The 24963-nt window shown below is 44.3% G+C and overlaps 1 protein-coding gene across 2 annotated transcripts in view; it reads right to left on the reverse strand.

The window, feature by feature from the left end:
- Positions 1-24963, reverse strand: part of LOC311500312 (C-terminal-binding protein 2-like) — a 66287-nt gene that overhangs the window by 16318 nt on the left and 25006 nt on the right. The window contains exon 1 of one of the 2 annotated variants that reach the window (XM_084561633.1): positions 8171-9059. The exons of the other annotated variant lie outside the window; for it this stretch is intronic. Within the exon in view, the coding sequence (XP_084417759.1) occupies positions 8171-8192 (22 nt within the window). The 5' untranslated portion in view covers positions 8193-9059. Of the gene's footprint in view, positions 1-8170; positions 9060-24963 lie in introns of those variants that run through there. 2 annotated transcript variants of the gene reach the window in all.

The raw sequence follows: 24963 nt of genomic DNA on the forward strand, positions 1-24963 counted from the left end.
ACTTAACATCTGTTTCACAAAGAACCTGACAAAATTGAAACTGAAACCTGTGGACTCTGGAAGGAGACATCAGTTTCTAACATTTATAACAGAAACCTGAGTACCAAGCTGAAGCCTGAAAGCTGCAGAATTACGGCAAATTTATCCAACGTGCACTCTGTTGCTTTGATTTTAATCATTCTTCTCAAATCTGTTTCTTGTGAGTTCCCAACTTTAGGAAAATAAAAGCTCTTTGGAAAAGCCTCTTTCTGGGGGCTTACACCAGCAGATTGATTATAATCTGTTAATAGCTGCTTGAAACTCACTTTTATAGACTTGTTTAGATGGAATGATGGTCTGTTAGCTATTACTGAACTTGTTTAGCTGTTGATTTTATGTTACTGCTTTTAGGTTTTATGTCCTGCTTGGATTGCTCCTCACTTCTCTCTGTTGATTTTACGAGCTTTATAACAGATATTATACGAGCCCCTTCACAACTCATACAATACTTTGGAGATAAAGGGAATATTTTTTATTTATATTCTGTCACATAACAGCCATTAACAATGTCATTATTGTGCAGTGAAATGGGGGTGTGATTAAAGCAATATATGATGCATCTAAATTGATGTATGTGTGCACTAAAAGACACTGTAAATGTGCACACAAAACACCAAACGTGTGGTGTACCATTCAGTGTCTATAGAGGTGGACAAACTCTCCATGATGCCACCCACAGGCTTCCTGAAGAATGGGTTTGATGCATCTTGGCAGTGCCTGACGCTTCCCAACTCGAGGCTAATTCAAATATATGCATAGAGATAGAGCATGCGTTCAAGAAAAAAAAAATCACGCAGTAAGTTGTAAGTCTAGTGAATTTGGAGGACAGGTCAACACCTTGTGCTGTTTTTGAGTTGTTCCTAAACTGTTTCATTTCCACCTGAGTCATGTGACTTGTGCTACTCTTGTGTGTGGCAAACTGTAGCTCAGGGGTTAACTTTGCCCTGATCTCAGCCTTAAAGGTTCACACTGCCAGAATAAACGTGTCTGACCTTGCGACCTCTATGCTAGCAGGTGGTGGAAGGGATTTTAATTAAGCCATCGCCGGACTGGTTGTTAAAGCTTAGCTGCAGCGTGACTGACATGACAACAATGGCAACATAGACCTGAGCCACAAACCGATCGCCACACACGTTTTCAAAAAGCAGACATGGTGGGACTGGTTAGGACGCATACCACATGGGCAAAAGTGCTCTCAGCAGCAGAGTACCCGGTTTGATTCCCGGCCGTCTGGACCTTTGCGGTCATTCTCGTGCTCTTGTTACTCACATTTCCTATTCCTATCCAGTGTATTCACTCAGTGGCTATGTAGTAAAGGCAAAACATCCCCTAAAAGCCAGCTAATTGAGTCACACCTGAGGTGGAACAGCTCTTTTTCAGCTCCTGAAGTAAAACGCTAGCACTTTTCACTCACAAATTTACACGGTTGTGTAGACATTTGCAGATCTCAGCAGTGCAGATTCTTGCACACATTCACAGACAGATAACAACCATATTTCCTAGTAAAAGCAAAAGTGGCCTCAACCTCTCTGCTCCTTAGCTGAAACCATTATTCTCACTGGACTGGACTCCGTTTGTGTGTGTGTGTGTGTGTGTGTGTGTGTGTGTGTGTGTGGGTGTGTGTGTGTGCGCGCGCGTTTGATGTGTGTTCGTGAGTCAAGTCTGGAAAGAAGACTACTGCTCGCCAAACACACCTGTGGCTCCACAGCTCTCCCTCATCACACTCCTGCAGAGTTCATTATTGAACCTCGAAAATACTTCCACCATCAAACAATCACACACACGAGGAAACACACCGCTCACTCGCACACACCTAACGCTCGCGCACAAAAACACCGAGAGAAAATGAAAGAATCGGCTTTCTTATACGGCATACACACATGAATAAGAAGCAGCTGGCGGAAAAAGCAGAATCACTTGAAGGAAGTAGGTCAAAAAGCTGTTGATTAATTATTGCCTGGTGGTTAATAGCCTTTCTTTGGCCTAATAAGGCAGAACGTGGCACTGCATTTAACACATGGTGAATCAGCAGATAATTAATGCCTAACAAAGCTGTTAATGAGGGTTTAAATGACTCGGATACCTGACCGGCCATTTGAAAGAGTTCAGTGAATCTTCCTTCAGATTTATGCTACATAAGCAACTTTATATTTTGTATACGGTAACAAGGAGATGGCTCAGATTGTCTGTGTTTTCATAAAGAAACAAATACACTCAGCTAGGAAGGTGATGTTGACTGTAGCGGCATTTTGTCATCCATCCCAGCAGGGACTGTAAGGTTAATGAGTTTTGGGGATTTAGTCTTTAGTCTCAGACTTGGCAGAAATTCACACTACACTATGTCTAATCCTGGCAGGGCAGGTCAAGCTGAATGAAACAATAAAAAAAATCAATCAATATTAGTGCATTAACAGTGTCAGGAGGGAAATGTAATTAGAAGTAGGACTAAGAGCGCTCTTTTTAAGGATTTCCTGATCTGTATTGGGGCCGATGCAGGCATTTTTAAAATGATCGGATCGGAATCGGGTTTCAGCTAAGTCCAGTCTTATGTTGTTATTCAATTTAGGTCTGCCATAAACCTAATCACGCCCCTGTCAAAACGTCTTCGTCCTCTTCATCTTTTAACGGTGGTTGTCTAGCGTCGAAGCCGCCAAAAAAACGTAGAAGAAGAAGAGGAAGAGGAGGAAGTCTGTATAATTTACACATTTCTGACTGACTGACTGACTTCATATTCCAATGTGGATGTTTGGCGAGGTGGCAATAGGAGATCAGTATTCAATACAACCAACTTGATTCTCCACCAAAAAAGAAAAAGAATATAAATTCACAGAAACTCACAACAAACTCACAGCAACAAAAATTCTAGAGAGGGTTACAGAGTTTATGGCATTGGATGGCCAGCTCATTTCTGTTTTCACAGTTTGTTAAAGCTTCTGGAACCAAAACACGAACTACCCTCTCCCTGGTACATTAGCTACCAGGGCCTATTGATTGGACTTTGAAATTTTGTTTATTTCAGTTTGGATCGGGACTCGTCCGATACTGAATATTAAAAGATCGGAAAGGGGTAACATCTGATCCCATCATCCCTAGCTGTTTTTATTCAATTTAAAAAGCTTATTTTCTAAAATGGATCCAGAAATCAAGCTCTGCTGCCATAAATCTAAGCTCTGCATGTACTGGCAGAAGATTTTTGATGAGTTTATTTGACTTCAAATAAACATAATGTTCTTCCTTTTGTCACTTGTATTTTTTAGCTATAAGATGCGGGAGTCTTTTCGTGCATACTGTCAGAACTCCAACGTGGCGCTCACATAACCTAAGCTCTCCCACAGGACTCCATCTTTCCTTCTTTTCTCCTTTTCTTTATTCTGGTCGTTATGTGTTTAATCACTCCTCCCAATCATTCAATCTGTCACATGTCAACATCTGGTTCGTTTTAGGACCAGCTGCAATGAGAGAGAATGATCAAGGCGTATCTTTTGCAACCTGCCGTCACGAGAACATACTTGTATCTTGGTCAGAAACCAATACGGCATAATAATGAAATAATGATAATGATAATTATTAATCTTAAAGCTACACACAGGAAGAGGCGTTGGCAACAGAAAGATTCCAAGTTGAACTAATGTGAAGGGATGCAATTAAGACAATTCATTGACACATCACGTAAACACAGGGTCGTCCAAATATTCACCACAAGGAAAAAGACATTCAAGACTTTGATTCCAACCATAAAACCCACTCTGCCTATAACTGTGCTTAGAGCTAGATCTGTGCATAATAATGTTGTTCTACTTGTAAACATTCAGAGTGGGAAATATACAAGAAGGTCACCTAGGCAACCAGAACCTGGAACATCCACTAGCGATCAACTGTCGGCAACGAAGCAATTAACGTCAGGCGAAATGAATCATATGTCCTAGCTTAAAACTATTTCACTAACACACTGCAGACATATAGCACAGTATGTGAACCATATACACTCACATTTATTTTAATCAGAAACATTCATTAGAAATGACTGTAAAGCACTAAAACATTTCATGCATCGTAATTTTGCTGATAACCAGTCAGTAAATACAGCAAATAGGTTAAAACACCTCTTTTATATGTTAAACCGTTAAGGTCACAACGCTGCAAAGCTACTCTGCACACATGTTGATTACCACAGGGCCATTATTGGTCCTTGTGGAATATAACAGAGGGCCGCAGACGTCTGTAATAACAGCCATCTGTATTAATGTAAGCAGTAAAATACCTTGTGTTGGCTCATTTTAGATGATTACCTTTTGGAGAATGAAGCACATTTTTCCTAATAAATACAAGATGATGATTATGTCGAGATCTTTAATTCGTTATTTTGTAATTATGGGGAAACTAAAAGGAAATATTTCTTCAGTAATTACAAGAAAACAAACATCATACGACTTCCTTCGCATTCAGATGGAAAGGATATTAAATTGGCGAAGGAGAGTCTCTTGTAGGTTAGTGGTCCCACTGCTAAAGAACGAAAAAACTAATTGGATATAGTTGTTTTGCCTTAATTCGGTTCACTTTCTTTCTTTTTGTCCATCTATTTCTGTGTTTCTTTCTCCCACCCTAGTTGGGTTGGGGTTGCCAGGAGTCGCCTCCTGGGGAAAAGATGCCCTTGCCAGGAGTCCCACCCGACAGACTCAGAACCTGGACTCCAGGAAACACAAAAGCAATGCCAGACCTCTCCCTCTCCAAACATAAAGTCCCACCCAATACCAAACGCTCTCATAAGAGGGACAAAAAAAAGTGCCTGTTTGCTCTTGCCTAAACTTATTTGAACAGCAGAAAGAACAGAGATGGTTTACAATAGGCTGTAAGATATTCTGGCCGGTCGTCCTTTGGATAAAAATGCAAATTGTTTGTGCCAATTTCCTGTTATTGTACTCGGAGTATTTATCATAGCATAACGGCCAGCACTGTCTGTAAGCCAACAAGTAATAAAGAAACAAAGCCAACAGCTTGGCTAACTAAATCTAAACCGTGTTGAGTGTGACAGCAGATAGTCCTCTCCAGTGGAGGTCATGTGTTGTTACATCCCTCGAGGGACGCTTGAATGGACTAAAGTTGATATCATCCTTTGCCAACACTAATCATAAACTGGATGATTCGTCAGGAAGTATGAAAACTTTTGGCAGAGCTGGCATGAGCGTACACCCGACCACAAATGGATTACAGATGTTCCGAACTAAAAAGACTTTTTTTTTTATTCTGACAACAGAAATAGAAGTCGCCTTTCCAAACATTAGAAAAAAAAGGAGCGCAACTCCTAGAAATATGTCTCTCCTTAGCGAATACGATCTGGTGTCTAATTCGCTCGTTTGGAACGGCTGATCTTGGAACAGCAGCTCGGAAAGCCAGACGCAGTGAGTCAGAGTTTTCAGAGGGAGAAGGATCAGTTCCTAAATCGAGCGCAAACAATCAATGAAAACAAATCCTCGGTCAAACTTGTATTTCTCCCCTTGGGTTTGGAAACGAATCTCTAAATTGGTGTTTAATAACATCAAGAGTTATCTTTATTTCTCGAGGTCTATTTTCAGACAGATTGTGCGCTCTGGTTTTGTGGTTCTGTGGATCTCCAACATGCCTCGGTTGGTTTACAAATTTTATTTGGAAGTTAACTCGCTCCCCTCAGATTTACTTGTGGCTTGTTGTTTGAGACTGTCACACACTTTGAAATGTAAATGGCCCACTTTGGGACTGCAGAGTTGGATTAACTTACCTGCACTATTGTGATTTCCCTGAATAATTTCACTGTGCACTCAGCCATCTCGAATCTCTGTTAATAGCCTACCGAGACGGGTTAGTATCCTCACTTTAGAGGCCCTCTTTTATGTCCTGACGTCATTTTGAGCCGACTCTAAATTACAGGTGACTTTGTCGCCCACCAGCTCATTATTTTCACTCTCCTCCAGCCCTTCCTCGCTCGATTTCCCATCTCCTTCCCTAATAGTTGTATGAAAGGTGATGAAATGCTTCTATGTTACTCAAACTGGTGTGATACATGCCAGTGACGCTCCCACACTGGGACCTGTATCAGAGGAACAATAAAATTGTGAAAACAAAAGGAAGTGAGGAAGATTTTCCATGGCACGATGATGTCAGGGACGCAGCGGCGGTCGCTGAGTTCACAGCGAGCTTTCAGAGAAAACTACTCTGCAGTTGACGCAGGACCAAAACTGGCTCAACGGGCTTAGGACCAACAGCTGGTTCTGGTTACCTAGCAACTCCCAAGCTGGGGGCCTCAGTGATGGGATAGTCCAAGAGTGAGAGGAGGGGGGTACTGAACTGATAACCCAATGGGATTTCTTTGTGGCAGCATTGAGAAAGAAAAAAAGCTCGATTTCATGATATCAAATTTTTCCTCAGGAGGCGACCCAACCTGGCAACCCAAACATGTAGCGTGAGATTTGAAGAGCAGCAGCTGAGCTGAAATACATCAATCAATGTTTCTCTGCGGCATTTTCCAGGGAGACATCACGAATACAAACGCTGTGCACACAACACAGAGTTTGGCTGCACTCGGTTTCACACACACCCACAGACGATAGCCGTTCCTGATCAGTGACTATCAAAGACGCCACAGATCTTGTTAAATCAAATGTTCGGGGGCATTCACAGCTACTTCCTGTCTTTTTTTTTTTCTGCTGTTCGCGTACTTGTGCATCAGATATAAAACAGCAATGTTACACTCCGTGTGCATGCATGTTAACAAGAACGCGGCGCCTGTGTTCTTGGGAGTGTCCGCTTTCTTGAGTGTGTTTACGATCCCTTGGCATCTGTAGAAAAAGAGGGGAGGTGTAATCTTTTCTTTGGCAGACTGGCCTCCTCTAGGCCCCCACCGGACCCTATCAGCACCCGGCTACACCGCCGCCACCCCGGCCTGTCTCTTGTTCCACTATGTGGACACACAAAGACATTGTTTGTCCTCTGCTCTGCCTGCACCCCCCTCCCCTCCAAAGTTATCACCACCCAAATACTCAGCCAGAGGGGTGAGGGAGGGCGGAGGAGAGAAGAGCGGGGAGAAATTACATGAAAGAGTGTAAGAGAGATTAGAGAAAGAAAGGGGGAACATATGCTGACATAAAGATATCACAGGTGGTGTCAGCGCTAAATCCTGACAACAATGCAAAGTGAGAGAGAAGACGGGCATCCATCCACTTTAAACGCTGTCTTTTGTGCTTCGCTAGCGAGGCCTCCAAACAACTGGGGTCCGGACACAAAAGCAGCTGTCAGAGCTGATGAACAGCGGACTCCAGCTTTACTTCACGCGCTCACATAGAAACGAGCGCGTCCAGGTACACTGGCAAACCCTTAGCTGGGAAACAGGGAAGATGTGTTTCATCCATACAGGAAAACAAAACCTAGAAGTAGGAAGTTTGGAAGTTAAAAAAGAAAAAACACTGCTTCGTGCAAACTTTCAGCAGGGTTTCTCTTTGTCCTTGTGCACTTAAAGGTTGTGCCTTGTGCCTTGAGAAGATGCAACACTGTTACTTTAAATTAAATAGTTGCAATGTTGAAAGTTAGAAGAAGATTGGGAATAAAGTGTGAAATGGGCTGCAGGTTGTAATCATCAGCTAGAGTCCTGCTACATTAAAACTAGCATTTATTCATTGATTTTTCATAAAATATTGCTTAACGTATCTATGTTCTGTTCAGTTTTTAAAAATCAAGCTGAGCATGGATATATGAACTGACTTGAAGAATAAAACTACACTGGGACGACCACAAACTCTCACACAAAGCCACTGGGGATGACCATTCTTCTGTGACCTTTGATCCCAGAGATGACAACCCATCCAATCTCACCCTCCTCTCTCCTCTGTGCAGAGCTCTGCGGCTTCAAACCAAGGAAACACTGACACGCTCACATGGGTGCTTGCCCTCATGCGCGCACACACACTGTTTTCATGACACACTTCACTGCAAAAACATAAGAGGCTCATTAGCCTTAAAGCCAAATCCAACTCCCTCCCCCCTAACCTCTTAACGTCACACACACACACACACACACATACACTCACCACAGCTTTTTATCATTATCATTCAATAGTGCTTGCACACACATAGATATGCACAAGTGAAACATGCTCCTTGCCTGGGAAATGCTGTCTCCACATTCTTCAAATCAGGTGCTGCACATGGCAGAAGAAATGTAGTGGTGAGGGACAAAAAAAAAAAAAAAAGGAGTGGGCGTTGGTGTATTTTCACACAGTATGCCCTGGGGTTATCCTCCCCGCTTTACCTCCCCTGCACCTCCCTCTCCCCGTCTTCCTTCGCTGTCTTCTCTCGCTTGTTTCCAAATCTGTCCTCCTTCGTCACCTCACCCCCAGAAGTTCCATTTCCCTTTCTCAGACGGCTGGTACTCTGGAAGGGAAAAAAAAAAAAATGGATGGTGGCACAGGAGGGCAACGGGTGAGGGGGAGGACAGAAGAGCGAGAACTACGATCGTCACTCCCCCCACCCGTGCAGTTAAAGCGGCGCCTACAACTCCTTTAATCTCCAGAGAGGGGGAGTTTAAAAAAAAAAAATGGAATCGCTATTCGTCTTCAGCCAGCAATCAACACTTCTCCGCGCTCTACTCTTTTCCGCCTCTTCAGCCAGATCACTTGTATCTTTTCTCCTCAGCCTCCTCTTCCCTCGCTCTGTCTCCCTCTTCTCTCCCGTCACAGCAGGTTTGGGCTATTCATTCAGACGTCAGGCTCACTCCGTCAGCCTTTTGTTGCAAGTCACAGAAAGACGGAGAGAGACGGAGAGAGACGGGGAGAGAGAGAGAGAGAGAGAGAGAGAGAGCGAGAGAGAGAGAGAGAGAGAGGAAGGGGTGGGGGGAGAAAAAAAATAGAAAAAAAAAGACAGAGAAAACAATCCGGTACCACAGCCACGCAGAAGAAATGCGAAAAGGGAGGTGAGCAAAAGAGATGAAAGAGAGGGGAGACAAAAATCCTTGAAGAGCACCAGTCAGAGCGAGCGGCGCAGCGCTCCTGGCACACGTACGGCTCCCTCTTCCATTCTCTCCGACCTTCCCATTCGCTCAACATATTTTCCTTCGCTCTTTTTCTTCCTCCCCTCCTTCCTTCCCTCCCTCCCTCCCTCCCTCCCTGCCTTTCTGTTTTATTATTTGTGATCTGGCCTTCACAGTCCTTAAAGAGTGCCAGCCCTTTCCCCCCGGTTCTCAGTCTCACTCCTTCACAAACTCTCACTCTGCGTTTTCATTTTGTCCTCCCCTCTCGCTCGCCGCTTAAAAACGGGCACGAGTGAGTCGATTGGCTTTGCCTCTCAACAAGCCATTAAGTGTCATTTCAAGGCTTCGGCGCAGCGGTGTCGTTGTGTGTTCACACCAATACTTGTCAGGCTTGAACAAAGATGTAAGACATGCACACAAGGACAACACTGAGGTGAGCACTGGCATGTGCAAGCAGTCACACCAGAGGAATGACATTCAGTGACTGAGTAAAGATTTCGGTAAAGAAAATATACAAATATATACAGGAAATCCTGTCTCTGCAAAATTCCCACTTGTAAAAATATCTTCAAGTTTGCAGACTCATGCACACACCTGCTCAGGTATGTTCCTCTTGCAACGTAACGGTGATGTGGTATGGTAACACTTAGAAAAGACTTAGACTTAGAGAACTGGTCCCAGAGATTTAAACCTAAGCTCAGGAGCAAAAGATTAACATGTTTACTACGGAGAAGGCAGCCACACTGAGCCGCTGTTCCTTAAAAGGATTTTGATAATGAAGGTTAAGTCTTCTGCTTACAGGTCGTCAGTCGTAGACACAACACTGCTTTCGTAAAAAGGAAGGCGCATCCAGAAACCAACAAGTCAACACATCAAAAACTAAATTGAGGATACAAGCTTTGCAAACGTGAAGATCCCAAATGAAATATTAACTGATCACAAATATAATCGGTATATTAATGCATCAGTGAACAAAGCTGATATTATCATCTGGGAGGATTATTGTAGACAGATGTACTGGCACATAAATGTTTTATAGGCTCCATTATTTCTCATCGTTCTTAATTATAAAAAAAATACCTGCAATAATAATACATGAGATGTTTTTTGCCCATAGAAATATCAGATTATACCGGCTTAAAAAGTCTGTGAAAAAATGCAAATATTAAACATTTTAAGGTTTTTATGTGAAAAGCCTTCCCACTTCTGCAGATAGACATGAAAACAACCTTCTAGTGTCAATGTCAAGCAGATTAATTGACTAGTTAATTAGTTATTAGTTTTAACAGTAATTATATTGTATTATCTAGCAATCACTCACAATGATGTATTAAACCGTACGCTGGAAACAAACATTTGCAGTTTTTCCTCCGTTTCACATTTTTGTTGACTGAATATCTCTCGAGTTACGACTGTTTATATGTTGCATCACTGCGCGCACACGCACACACAGCTACAAGACAAAAACAATACCCTCCTTGTATTGCAGCACGCTGTTGTACTGTACACTCTGTAGTGTTATGCGTGTATTTTGAAGCGTAGTGGAGTTTGAAGGGCTTCATTGAGGAGGTTTGGTTACGACATGTAACCAGAGCCGTCAAACCGGGCCCGGAGTAAAAAAGCCTCATTCATGAAACTGAGAGCGGCGGAGTGAGAGAGGCCCTACTGTATAATTTGACCTCTAAAATTCACCATCCCATCTGCCTCCAGTGATCTGCGTGTCGTGCTGCTGCCAAATGACTGGAGCACAAATGACGATCTGGGGAGAAGAGGGGGCAGCAGGGAAAAACAGCTGCAGGTGGACAACAGATGTTGACGTTCCTTTTTTTTTTTTTTTATTCTCTCTTCCATATCCATAAATTCTTGTCGTCCCATTCGTACTCCACTTCTCCGACAACATCGCTCTCCTCCTCCACCTTTTTGTTTCTCAGTGGCCTGAGCCAACTGGCCTGATTCGAGAGAGATGTTAAGGGGCTGTGAGCAAGCAAGTGTGTGACGACGGGGGTTGAATGGGGGGAAGGCGTTGCTTATTAAACCCCTCATGGAGGCAGCGGGCTTACACAAATACAGTGTGAACAGGTGTCCGTGAAAAAAATGAAACACATACACACACATATCAACTGTCAGCCTTGGCTTCCTCAATAACGCACCTTTTGGCAAAATATTTAAAACCTGTAAGATCAAAAATGATGCCGTTTATACTCATATGCACGCGCAAATACATATCCTCCTCCCTGTGTGAAACTATAAACGCTGTGAAACACAATCCCATTTGCAGCCCCCCTGTGATCCTGAACGCGACTGACATGCCCACTGAGATATGTATAATATTTTCCTTGGGTGCAAATGAGATTCATCTGCACCTCTAAACATATCTCCCCTTTTGGTAAAACACAGCCGAGGAAAGCGTCAAGTTTCGCAACGGTTGGTCACGCGTGTAAGTACGCACACATCAACGCGGTCAGCCCGCCGTCTTCTTCACTGTGGCTTAACACCCATTAAGATTTCATTTTCTCAAAATGAATAATTCAGGTTGACTCCCTGGCCTGGAGAGGAGAGGAGAGGAGAGGAGAGGAGGGGAGAGAAAACGAAGCAGGTCTTTTGGTGAAGACAGAGTCAGTAGTTTTCACTTTCTCATGTCAATGCTTTCATTTTTCTTCTTTCTTTGAGCAGCACACGCTTGAGCAGCTAAGCTCCTCTGTCCGTCCTTCCTTTGCCCCTCCTCCCAAAACAAGCAGTTAATCACTTCATGTCTCTCTGAAATGATGCAGCAAAAAAGCCGGAAAAGGTCAGACTTTGCCTTTCAAGGTCCAATTTGTAAGCTTCATGTTACTACATGCTCAACCAAACAGAAACCGGGGGCGTTAAAGCACCTTCAGAGGTTTGGAAGGATTTTTAATACGTGTAGCAAAACTACAAGGGAGTTGGGAGTTACACTAACTACAAATATTACAACACTGGATATGAAACAACAGCCTTTTAAGCCAGCAATTCTAAAAATGTAATTATAATTTACACCAGCTAATCAAATGTGACATCTTTTGCTTTTTTGTTCATATGTCAATTGTCTAACACATTTTAAGGTAAACTGTGACGTCACCTCATGTCTCCTGTGTCAAGCTGCACTTAAAAACACTGCACTGACTACACCCACGAATATCTCGGTCTAATTCCACTTCTGATTCAAGATGAATCTGCTGAAGAGCTGCAGACCGCAAAAATGTGGCTCGGTGTGTCACGGCCCTTAGACTAAACTGTTAATAGACACAAAAATTGACTGTGCGCTATAGCCCTGGGTCTCCTGAAGAAAGGTTTTGAAGCTCAGTGGGGTGGCAGTGACTGACTCCTGACTGATCCAAAAATGAATAAAGAGATGGAGCATGAGTGGAGCTAAGGAGGACGAGAGACACCCAAGCAGAAAGCTAATCGCAAATAAATGCACCCACGTGCCACTAAAAGCATCCATGCCCTTAACTTGTGTCTTAACTATGTTTAAGCCTTGATATAATTATACGTTATAATTATAAGATCTATTTCGAATCATCTGCACATACATACATAGAAAGGCACCCCTCTGTACAGCTGCTGTAGACTGGGACGTTAGCTATAGAGGTTAAAATATTTTTGTACTACACTGTAGCCAGCTTGAAGCCAGTCCTAGGTGGCCATTTAAGGAACTGCAGTTTTTGCCGCTTCTGCCATTTGCGTCATTTCCCCAGCCCTGAAGGGTGCTGCTTATGAATAACATATATTGCTCGCATCACTGACTGAGTTTCATGTGTCATTTGCAAGTATGTCAAAATCTTACATGGATCTCTGTGTGGTTGAGAAGGCACACAGAACGCCGCACCCCTGCTGCACCCCACCCCCCACCCCACTCCCACTTGCTCCAAGATGGCACCACAGAGTTTTATGTAATGTCCTATTTGCACTCCTCCACCAATTTCGGAGACTATCGCTGCCTCTAAAGTAGTCTCTCTATCTAATCTAAAGCAGCCTTCCCCGAATCTTTCTAGCTCAATCGTTTCCTCTGTTCAGCTGTCTTTGCTTGGCTTCAGTCGCCTCCCATCTTCACTTTACTCCTTCCCCTCATTTTCCTGCAGACAGGCTCAGTAACCCACAACCACAGTCATGAATGAATGTGCTGAGCTGAGTATGACGTTTGTTTCGAAGCATATTTCTCCCATTACCTCTGCTAACTTATTTTTCCCCTAAAAAAAAAAAAAAAAGAGACAAGAGGGAAAGACAAAGAGACTCAATGATCAGTGTTTATGTACTCAAGCTTGTACAGCTGATATGTTTGAACACTGTTGCTCATCTTTTGTGCAAACAATGTTGAATTAATTGTACTTTCATTTGCACAAAGCAAGGACAAAACTGGATTTCCCCCACACTGAAACTACAGAGGCTAGATATTCAAAGGCACAACTTACATAATGCCTACCCCTGGCTGTTCGGGAAAACATCCCAAGTTAATTCAGCGGGTATTTTGCTCAAGGTTGTGTCTGAAAAAAGGAACAGAGTGACCGGCAACATAACACAAACAACCTTTGACTGTCAGCCCAGATTAAGGCCAATGTTTGACCCTCAAAGTCAAGATGCAAGATTTGACAGTTAGCTTCACCTCCGCGGAGAGTCCAGGGTTGACTGACAGCTGTCAACGCCCCGTTTCCCCTCCCCACGGTGCAGCCAGCAGTCGTCATTTATCTTTTTGCAGGACTGCGTCTCTTCCTCTCCCTCTCTCTCCTCTTTAATCCCGCACAACTGCGTGTAGCTTTGACCTGGACCCAGTTTACACATAATCTGCTATCTCCAGAACTAATATGGCATAACCCTCCCCCACCATCACACTAGGTCTAGGCAAGGAGGAAAATTGCGGCTAGTGTGTCACGCACAGCAGAACTGACCTGAGGTTGCTGGCCAGAGTCCACGCTTGAGAGCCAATACACTCCACGGGGGTGGAAGTAAAGAAGGTGAAGCCCCAAAGAGTCATATATGATGATTATGCCAGTGTGGGGGAAGGGGTCGTCCTAGTTAGTCATATGAAGGCAAGGTCCTGCTCAAGGGTATTCCACGAAGCATCCTGTACTGAAGTAGGAGGGAGCATGCCATCTGTATTTACACATGGGCTATTAATTCAAAGGGAAATACTTGCTGGTTGTGGATTCAACATAAGCCTAATGAATTATCTAATCAGGAGGTATTATGAGCTCATAACTGATTATATTTAACAGAATGCAACATGCATTACAACCACTACTGCAGTACAATTTATTTATCAGACAACACGTCATTATTTTTAACTCAGAAGCTGAATTATATATCGCTAAATCTAAAACACATAAGTCATTAATACGTACCCCACATAAAAAGAAGTGAATGAATATGATTAATTAACAGTTTCTTTTTACATAAATTAGCACAGCCAGCCATTTTGTGAAAGAAAAAAAAAGTAAGCAGTAAATTTGCAGTGTTTTCTGACAATGAGCTGACACTTTAGCCAGCAGCAAATCTGCCCACCAATACCCACGTTGCCTAGCAACATACAATTTAGGAATATGCTTTCAGAGCAGCTTTGCGGACGTGTCCATTAACAGATGAAATTACCAAAGCAACAAATGTCAGCCACATGCAAATAGGGTCTACTCTGCTGACTGTGTGTGTACTAACAATGTGATGTATGTGTACATGGCCGACTTGAGGAAATCTGCTAGCAAAAGCATGTGTAAGAACAGCAAGCTGCTTTGACAGCCAAGCCATGGGGATGTTTAAATATCTGCATAAAAGTGCAGGGAACTGCAGCAGGTAAACTGTTTGCACCCAATCTGCTTTTAGACATTTCAAGTCAGTTTCAACCTGCTGGCTATGTACAGTAGTTCATCTCACAGGAAACCAGGAGGCTGAGCAGAATGAGAGTATCTATGGATTAGTGCAGCAGTGGAAATGGAGGATCTGGAGGATTAAACCTCCCTCTCTCTTCTCATTACGACCTGCACAGAGAAAATGACACAATCACACGTCGGCCATCAGCACTGTAATTTGATTTTATCTGTCCACTGATGCCGCTAGTCAGCCTCTAGTGAGCTGATGTTGATGCCCATATTGCCCAAAATGGCTGAAATCGACTTTTATCAGGCAATGGGATTGAAAAGAACACAATTTAGGTAGCAGCACGTACTGTGCTGAATTTAAGCTTTAATCTGATATGTGTGTCCAAATAAATCTGCGTGACTTTAAAATAAGGATGCGCCAACTGATTTCATTTCATTATAATCTGGAATTGACACATTAATTTGGGACATGGATTAAACTGAGCTGAAAAATCAAAAGGAAAGTTTCACAAATAAAGCCTGCGAGCAGGTCTGTTCAAGAGGAATAAGGGAAAGCTAATTGCTATTCCTTGCAGGTCGGTGATACACCTTGACAACAACAGCACTGAAGGAATGTTGTGTGGCCCGAGTGGCTATAAAGCTTTTTGAGGCAAATCTTATCCACCCTTATTATGATAATGAAAGAAGGCATCTGTGTTTACTACAACATGGGCTTGGGGGCTGTGGGGAGATGGTGTTAGTCAGAGCAGAAAAGAAAACTAATGTAGCAATGATTTTTCATGAAGTCTATATAGCTGCAGCTAAAAAAAGATTTGAAAAAATGGCTTACTATTTTGCTTCTGCGCCACACTTACTTCTGCACTTACCAAGGGCATTAAAGACAGCATATAAGAGCTAAACGTAACTATATCTGAACAAGGAGACGGTGGCAGTTACCTATTCCCAGACTAGTCCACACATCATCTATCTTTTCTAGTCAGAGAAATCTTAACATGAAGTGTTCACAAATGAATGCAGCGGCTGACAGACTGTAACATAAAGACAGTGCACAGTCTGTAAAATTTAAAAGCTATCGAATAGGGTGCTGACAGCTGTTCCTCCCAAATCCTCAACATTGCACCCTGTCAGTGCTATTTTGTGTTGTGTGTAATGGGACGATATCTCATTCTGACAAATGATCTGCATAAGATTACTGGAATAATAAAGGAATCCACATGAAGAGTACAGAATTCTGACAAATCTGGTTCTCACAGAGATAAGAAGACAGGAAAGCGGGATGTACGTATCATTTCGGGATCATAACAAATGAAGAAACCAAAAGTAGGACAGGGGATGGATTGCCAGAAGGTTTAAAGTTGTCCTTTTATGGTATTAATTCATAATCCGAACAACAGATTTGGAAAAACGATAGGCAGCAACATTTAGATTTTGCTCCATTGGCCTAGATAAGAACAGAAAAAACATTTATCTTCTGTTGATGTAATGAGACCCAACACAGGCCAGAAAACAAATGATGGTACTGACCAGAAAGATTAAGCGATCCAAAAAGTCTTCTATTAACATTTTCATTGTGTTTGGATTTTCTTAAGGTCAATAAACGTGCTCTGCATACCAGCAGCCATGCTCAGTTAAACAGATTTCACATACCCCTGAACAGAATGCTGGTATAAAGAAATACACAAAACACATGCTGAACAGAAATGGTATTCACGTACAAATGATTCATCACAACTAAGAAATGACTGCAACTTCATATTCAAGTTCCTGTTGTTTTCAGTGTACTGTACAGCTTGGAAATGTCAACTAAATTGTGAAAACCTGATATGTATGGTCGTGGAGCTACTGAAAGCAATGAGAGGAATGGGAATGGTGTCTTTAATTAATCATGCAAGACATGAAGAGCTCTTGCACACATACACTTTGTTATCTATTGAAAACAAGTGAAACAGTCAAAAGGAAGCAAGACCACATCTATCAAGATATTAAAGAAAGAGCAGATAAGCATGAAAAGAAGAAAATAAGGTATTTACTTGTATCTGGAGATGCCATAGTGGACACGATGACTGGTGGACCAGTGCGTCGACTTAGCTTCTGGTTAGCAACCAGGGCACCTTGGCCTTGAACGGGCGCTCCCACAGGGACGAGGGCATTGTCTGATACAGGTCCCCCCCCACCCTTACGCATCAGCTGAGGACTAGGGTGAGGGCTGTGCATGGGTGACAATGGCATTAAGTTCCTGTCCCTCTTCATCAGCTCCATGGGCACTGTGTAATTGGTAGAGTATGCTTTTGGTACCTGTTGTGGTGGCTGCTGTAAAGCTGGCATGGATATAGGCATCTGCTGTGGCATACCTGACATGGAGTGAATAGATCCTGGTATGGTCGGCATTGACCCAGTCATCTGTTGCGGCATTATCTGCATACCCTGCATGGGCACTGCAGCCCCAGCAGAGTATGCTGACATGGGTCTTGACTGAACAGGCATAATGGCTCCAGCATACGGCCCAGGGGAACGAGGTGGTTGGCCTGGGTAGCCTCCAGAGGCTTCGAGGAGCTGCTGGGAGGGGGCACTGCTAGGCCTCCTGCCCATTACTTCTCCCATCCTTGGGGAGATGGTCTGCATGGCCCCTGGTGTCTGAGGGGGCATTAGTTGGGGATCCATAGCTAAAGCCTGAGGAGGGTGTGTTGGATGGTGGTGGTGCTGCTGGTGGTAGATGTCTGAGCGATGGCTAAAGCTATTAGACCGGCCTCGCATGGGTGTCTGAGGTTGGGAGTGGGCTGGCATAGCCTCAGTGGGCCGCTTACAGTTGTGAACCACGCGGAACAGTACACGAGCCTGGCCAAGGTTGGGGGCGACAGTGCGGATATCGTTCTCCTCCATAACAGCAAGCATGCTAGTGGTGTCAAATCCCTGCTGGATAAGTGACGAGATGGTGCTCTCTGAGAGGCCCTCATTTCGCAACAGAGAAAGGAACTCAGGATGAACTGTCTTCTTGGGGTCCACAGGCAAAGGTGTCTGTGGGACTGCTGGGGGAAGAGCAGGAAGAGGAGCAGGAAGAGGAGCAGGAAGTGGAGTAGTCGGGGGAAGAGGGGCTGGAGTTGGGACAGCCTGCATAGGTGCAGGTGTAGCTTGGGCTACTGCTGCAGTCTGCACAGGAGGAGGTGCAGCAGGAAGTGCAACCCCCATAGAAAGGTTAGGATCAGAAACTGGCATGGTCGGTGGAGGTGGCAGCGGCTGTTGCATCTGCAGATGCTGCTGCAGCTGTTCCTGCTGAAGTTGCTGTTGCTGTATCTGCTGTTGCTGAAGTTGTTGCTGTTGTAACTGTTGCTGCTGTATTTGCTGTTGTTGAAGTTGCTGTTGCTGTAACTGCTGCTGTTGTAATTGCTGCTGTTGTAATTGTTGCTGCTGTAGTTGCTGCTGTTGTAATTGTTGCTGCTGTATTTGTTGTTGCTGTTGCAGTTGCTGCTGTTGTTGGATGGTGTAGGGTGAGGCTGTCTCTTGCCTCATAATCAGGCCTTGACTGGCCGGATCCACTACTAGACAGGTAGCAGCTTGCTGCTGCGGATCCAACGGGCGGCCATTGACATCAGTATAGACTGACTGTCCAGTCAGAGGTGGAGGTTCACTGGCATACCGAGGAGATGGCTGCTCTATACCAAAGTGAGCAGGAGATGGGTCTCTGGATGGTCTCCGCTGCTGGCCATCTTGCATCATCTTTGCAACTGTTACACCAGGTTCTCTATAAGCTCGAGTCAACTCATGAGCGGTTGGAGGAGGGGGAGGAGGAGGTAGAGGAGATGAGGGGGCTTGAGGTCCTGCCCTCCCTGCCTGACCTTGTTCCCACGCAGCACGAGCCCCAGGTGTCATTCCAAAATGAGAGCCTGACCTACTGAGGGGATGAGGATGAGGCGGCGGAGGCTGGTGTTCTGACCGGTAAAAGCCCTCAGGTGGCCGTGGAGTCATGGCAGGGTCATGGGAATAGTAATCCTGTTGCGGAATGGATCCTCTGTGAGCCATGGGTGCTCGTTCGTAGTGGTTTAGATCTGGCACAGAGCCCTTCCTCAGCCCCCGTGGGTCGTGTCGTTCTCCGTAAACCTGTCCGTACGCAGAGTCTTGGTAGGAATACGGGTCACGTTTCAGATCCAGGTCAGGGGGACGCACTCCTGGTGGAGGCTCGTACCACCCTCCACCCTCTCCGATCGACAGAGAGCTTCGCCGGCCTGCTACTCTTGCCTGCTGGTCGTACCCGCCGTCAGCCCTCTCCCACTGACCCTCATTCCCTCCTAAAGTGTCCCAACTGTGGGAGCGTCCAAGACTCAACTGTTTGTTAGGGACCAGCATTGGCAAAAAAAGGAAAAAAAATCAAGAAAAGCGTAGAGAGAGAAAAAACTCTAAAAGAAAAAAATGGTCCTGTGTTTCTCTTTCAAGTCTTCATGTACAGTAGTATCAAAGAATAAACAGACTGAGGAAGAGAACAAGCTGAAGAGAAGATGAAGCAAGGTCTATCGTTTCACCTGATATCAGGTTGTATTGTACGTCCGTGCTATCAGGTGACTCCCCCTTTGGCTGGCGGTCCTTGAATAATTAATCTCTGGTCACGCTGGCTTGTTGTGTGTGAGGAAAAAGGACACCACACACAAACACATCCACATCACACCATACCACACAAATGCTGCAGAGGTAGCACAGTTATTCCATGGAAGACACAGTAACAGGGTGCATGCTTGAGACGGCCACCAAACAGTCGTTAAAAAATAAAAAGCAAAGGAGGGGATAGGTTGGGTTATAGGTTGGGATGGGCAGGGGCTTGTACTAATCCAATAGGGTTTATCTCTCCCTTCTCTGGGACATTTTACTCGCTCCGCCGATTGCAATGAAGGATTACATCTAAATAAAGCCTGTTTAATTCCACTTCCTACTGTGACGTCATGTGAACCAGATACAAGCATATCTGGTGATGGTGATGATGATGATGGTCATGATGGCGACGCCAAAGATTTTGATTCCACCCACAAACCCCTCTCCGACTCCGTCAGCGGCACCTACCTGGAGCTGTTGATGAAGCGCTGTCGTCAACAGGTTTCCGTTCTTAGTTTACCAGATCCACAGTGCGGGGAGGGGAGGCCAAGCAAGGCGCACGGCTTCATTGAAAACAAATGAAATACAGTTCTCTCAGCTAAGTCCCATGTGCTGTCAGTACACATCAAATCCACTCTGATTGGACACTAATCCTCCGGGCCCCATGCTTGCAGCAGAGCTACCACGCAACTGCTGCCATCTCACTCACTGAAATGTCCTTGATGACTCCGGGGCACCCACTGTCACTGCCTGGCTCTCATTGATTTGGGATCACTCAGACCTGCAGGACCATATGTCAACTGCAGGACACTGAAAATTACAATGCATGGAGGTTGCAGAATGAATTATGAATAACACTCAACATTTGTCCTGTTTGCCCTCCCAGTGACTGTCATTCCACTGCTTGAAATGAACACTCAATCATCAATATTACTCTGTGTTCTGTCGAGTAGAAAGATTAATCTGTTAAATGTGTCACTTATACAGAAACTTACAATCCCAATATTGTTTCAGCCGGCCATTTATATGACCACACGAATTCTAGGCATGTACATCAGTAAAATACAGCACCTTCCCCCTCTTTCACAAATCTCCTTTGATCTCCTTCGCGTAGAGAGGCTCCGTAATCTGGATTTGCCCCCTTGCAGAGAAAAGTAAAACACTGGGGGAGCATCGTGTGTGTGCATATGTGTGTGTTTGCGGAAGTGTGTGTAGGGGGAGGGCTCTTCTTGTAACAGGAGTTAAGCCAAAGCACCTACAACCTTTGCCTTACAAAGATACTGTGCTTGTTGACAAGGATGAGCAACACCCCTCCACGTCACCTTACTCCATTGTTTTCAATATTATAATTTGCTATAATTCTATATAATGTCATGGGCCATACATCAAGGTGCAACTAAATGCATACCTTTATCATTTCGTTTAACCAAGTTAGTGTTCAATGGATGTTTTGTATAACTTCCTGCATGTCCGACTTCATGTCATTATGGCTGAAACCTGATCCCTTCTGGATCCCTGTTCATTAATGCATGAAAACACATGTGAAGTGAGGAAGTGTCCGTTTCCAACCTAATCGAAATTCAGAGGTAACTGCAGCGAAGGACAGTAATGCACGTTTTTTACCCCGTGAATAAATTCTCCCTTAATATCAGCATTTTGAGAAACGGTTCCTGACTGTGGAACCAGTGCAGCCACGTCAGGAGTTTAATCACGGTTGTGTAATTAGAGCAGGAAGAGACCAGAGCGGGGAGCGTCGTATTCTGCTGTTTTCACGAGCCGACAGGAAACAGATGATGACAGTGGCTCTAAAAACCAATTGCGCAGATGACAGAACTTTTTCGGTAAGGTCGAGGGACAATTAGACCGCTTCATGTCAAGAAAGGAAATTGAAATGGGAAGGAGAGAAGGCAAGAGACGTAAAACTGATGAATTATTAAATCAAAGCTGAGAGATGGAGGAGGAAAAAAACACTTTTGAATCCCATCTTGATTTTATTAAGTTTAGCCGTTAAAAAGTCAATAAAGTTTTACAGTCATTTCATATATGGGTGTCATTCATCACCTGAAGGCACACAGTCCTTTCTGTCTGCACATAACCTAGTTTCCAGCCATCAATATTAAAAATTATCACGCATTTGTAAAAGCCAGACTTCATGATAATCATTTCTAACTTAAGTGAATGTCTACAAATATTGCTACATTTTACTGAGTGCATTTGAATGTAGCTGATTAGAGCTATCGCTTCTAGCTTTTTTGAGTAGATTTATGAACGCATCCAGGGTAGCAGCCTATAGACGGGTTTCTTTTCCTCCTCTCATCATTTCTTCTGGCCCTGCTCTCAAGAGACTCTCAGTACAGCAGAGCGGATCACACATCCCCCATGAAGTCAACTTCAAACAGAGAGACGAGGGCAGAGGTGTGTACTTAGGGTTTGCAGATCTAATCCTGACAGGGGAGTAAATCACAGAGTGCTGTTTGTCTCAAACTAAACCATGTTTGACTTTCAAATTCTAATGTTCCCCCCATTTGCCATACTTGCCAGACTGTGCACACAAGGCCAGATTTCACTGTAACAGAAGGATTTACGAATTAAGCTGGGGATTTTAGAACAAATATAAAACCACCCCAGCAGAAGCTTATAACTGAATAAGACTTGAAACATTTCAAATACATATAGAAACCTTTAGTAAATGAATCCCGAGTGAAAGTGCAATTATGCAATTCGGGGTTCTTTTGGATCCTAATAGATTTCAGTATACTCTCAGTATTAATGCCGTGACACACCAAGCCAGCAGTTGGCCATTTGGTGTCGGGCTGTCTGTGAACATCTGTGACCCAAATTTGTGGAATGTGTCCCACGTCGTTGCCACTAGTCGGACCCCTGTCGGCGGCTTTTCAGCTAATTCAGCATGTTAAATCTGCGGCGGAAAGAGTCACGAGAGATGACTGTGATTGGCTGCTGGAAGTGACGAAACTACACAAAACCGATGTTAAGAGAGCACACACAAGTGGCTGTTCTCGGTTTACGCCTTTGGCTCATCTGGACATCAAAATACACAAATAATATTACAAGAGCATGATCACTTCGAATGAATAACCTGTAGACCAATTAATTAGCATGATTAAGTTCAGTTCTAAACCAACAGTTTGTAGCTCTTCCTAGCTTCCACTCTTCCAGTTTCCCCTTTTAAATAAGGAATACAGACTACTGTCACCTGCAGGGAGAATTATTTCACGCAGGCGCAGAACATATATGGCTGTTAGCTGTATAGTCTTATCGCGGTATGTTCCATTGCAACTTTTTGGTTCAGACACAGACAACACGGGGCAGCTTCACAGTCGTCCTCTGTTGCTGGTAGTTCTTTGGTTTGTTGTGGGCGTACTTTAAGAGAGAACTGCATTAAGCAGGAACCAGCAAGACTGACATGATGTTCCACACTCAATCTATCACACAATACGCGTGTCATTATTTAATAAGCATCTCTCTGTCACTTCACCCTCTCAGTCCCTGCATTAATATTGTAGTTAAACCAGCAGGAGAAACAGCGATGGGACACTTTGTGTGTGAGTAATCGTGTGTGTGTGTGTGCAGGTTGGTGCACGTTTGTGCCTTTACCAAATGTCAGAAACCAGGGGTTCACAGGCATTTAGAATGTTTGAAATTTAGAGATTTAGATATTCGCTATTTATCCTCCCACTTACACACACTTTCCCAGTCAGCACACACACACCCACATTTGGCTTTCGCAATCCTGGATCCCCACTCGGTCTTTTGACCCCGCTCCACTCGTCTCCTGACGTGCAGGAGAGACGGCAGCGGCCGCGGCGCTTCGTTAACGTCCCCTTTCATTCACACACGCAAACCGCCCGCTGAAGCCTTGGCCTCGGCCTGGCGTGCATACATGAATAAAAATCACACGCTAACTCAAAGCGAATGCGGCTCCACAACAGAAATAAAAACAACTGTCTCCTGCAGTGTGACACGACACGTACCGAAGGCATGATTTGAATGTTAAACACAGATTGACTTATGCATGAGCGAGGGGCAGGAGGCACTAACTGGAAATGAGATTACAGTGCCAGTTCGGCTGCAAAGAATAATGCTGTCAGATGAATTGTAATGCACACTTAACAGATATTACGTACACGACTGCCTTGTATGCGATTCCAGTGGGATTATTTGTCTGTAAAAGCATCGCCATACGGATTAAATGGACTGTAAAATGGAGGTCAAAGGCAATGCAGCTAGTACTTATCTAAATGACAATCACATATTGGGTTAGTGTAACATTCTGAAGTGACACGTTTTTTTTTCCGTTTCACTAGAAAACACGCAGCAGCAGACGCCCACAAATGCTCCAGAATTTCCTCTATGTCAGCTATGATTCCTCTACCCATAATCCATCTCCTTTGGGTGCATCTCGTCACCCCCACCTCCCCGAGCCGTCCCTCATCCACTCTCTTTCCTGATCCAAAGAAGCCACAGGTCATTATTATACTGAGTTTCGTAGCTGCAGAGTTCATTTTGAACTGAGATTTTTATTTTTTTTTCCAAGAGCTTATTTTCAACAACTGCTATTTGCCAGCTCGAAAGCAAATGTACACACTAGACATGAGAAAAGGGAACAAGACAAGTCCCACTCCAGTGATAATAATAACACAATCACACATGTCATTTCTCTTCCCTCCAAAAATAACACTTTTCTATCTGCTCCCCACTGTTCTCCCTTTGCCCCCCTCCCCTTCCTTTCCACAGAGCCTATAAAGGGGTCGCGGGTTTTGGTGAGGAGCCTGGAACAAGCCCGAAGGCAGCCGGGGGAGGGTGGGGGTAAGACCCAGACACCACTCCAATGACTTCATACCAGAGCTGGATGCCAGAACGGGGAGGGTGGATGAGGGGGGAGCAAGAGAGAGGAATAAAAGCAAAGTGTACCGAGCTCTGAATCTGGGCTAAAAAGCTACAGAGCGTCCACACAACCCTCCCCCCTATCCTTCATGGGGAGGATGACATCAGTCCCTCCTGTGCCTCCTCAAGCACCCTGGATGTCCTCTCGCAGGTTAATTAAATGTGAGAATAGGAATAATTCACAGGCTAAATATTAGCCAGACTCACCACATTGTTCACTATTCACTGTTAAGACACTTCCTCCTGTTGTGCACGTGACAAAACACGATGCATTACCGGGCATTAGCAGATTTATTTAACCGCCACACACTGGAACTCTTGGAATGGCCATGACAAATTCCACTACCCCACCTTGTGGTGTTTGCATCCAAGCACAGATTCAAAACTTGTAAATCAACATTCAGGAACATGCTGTCGCTGCGACCTAGTTCACGTCGCAGCGCCGCTCACATCCCATCTCTGCCTGGATCAGTCACTTAGCTCTGGCTAAATGGCAATGGCAACGACTTGCGCTGCTGCCGCCCAAGCCAATGCATGCTGGGTACACAGATGGAGCGGACAGAAGGAGACACAGAGAGAGAGAGAGAGAGAGAGAAAGAGAGAGAGAGAGAGTTG

This window comes from Chelon labrosus (genome assembly GCF_963514085.1).
Source record: "Chelon labrosus genome assembly, chromosome: 15".
NCBI classification, from domain to species: domain Eukaryota; kingdom Metazoa; phylum Chordata; class Actinopteri; order Mugiliformes; family Mugilidae; genus Chelon; species Chelon labrosus.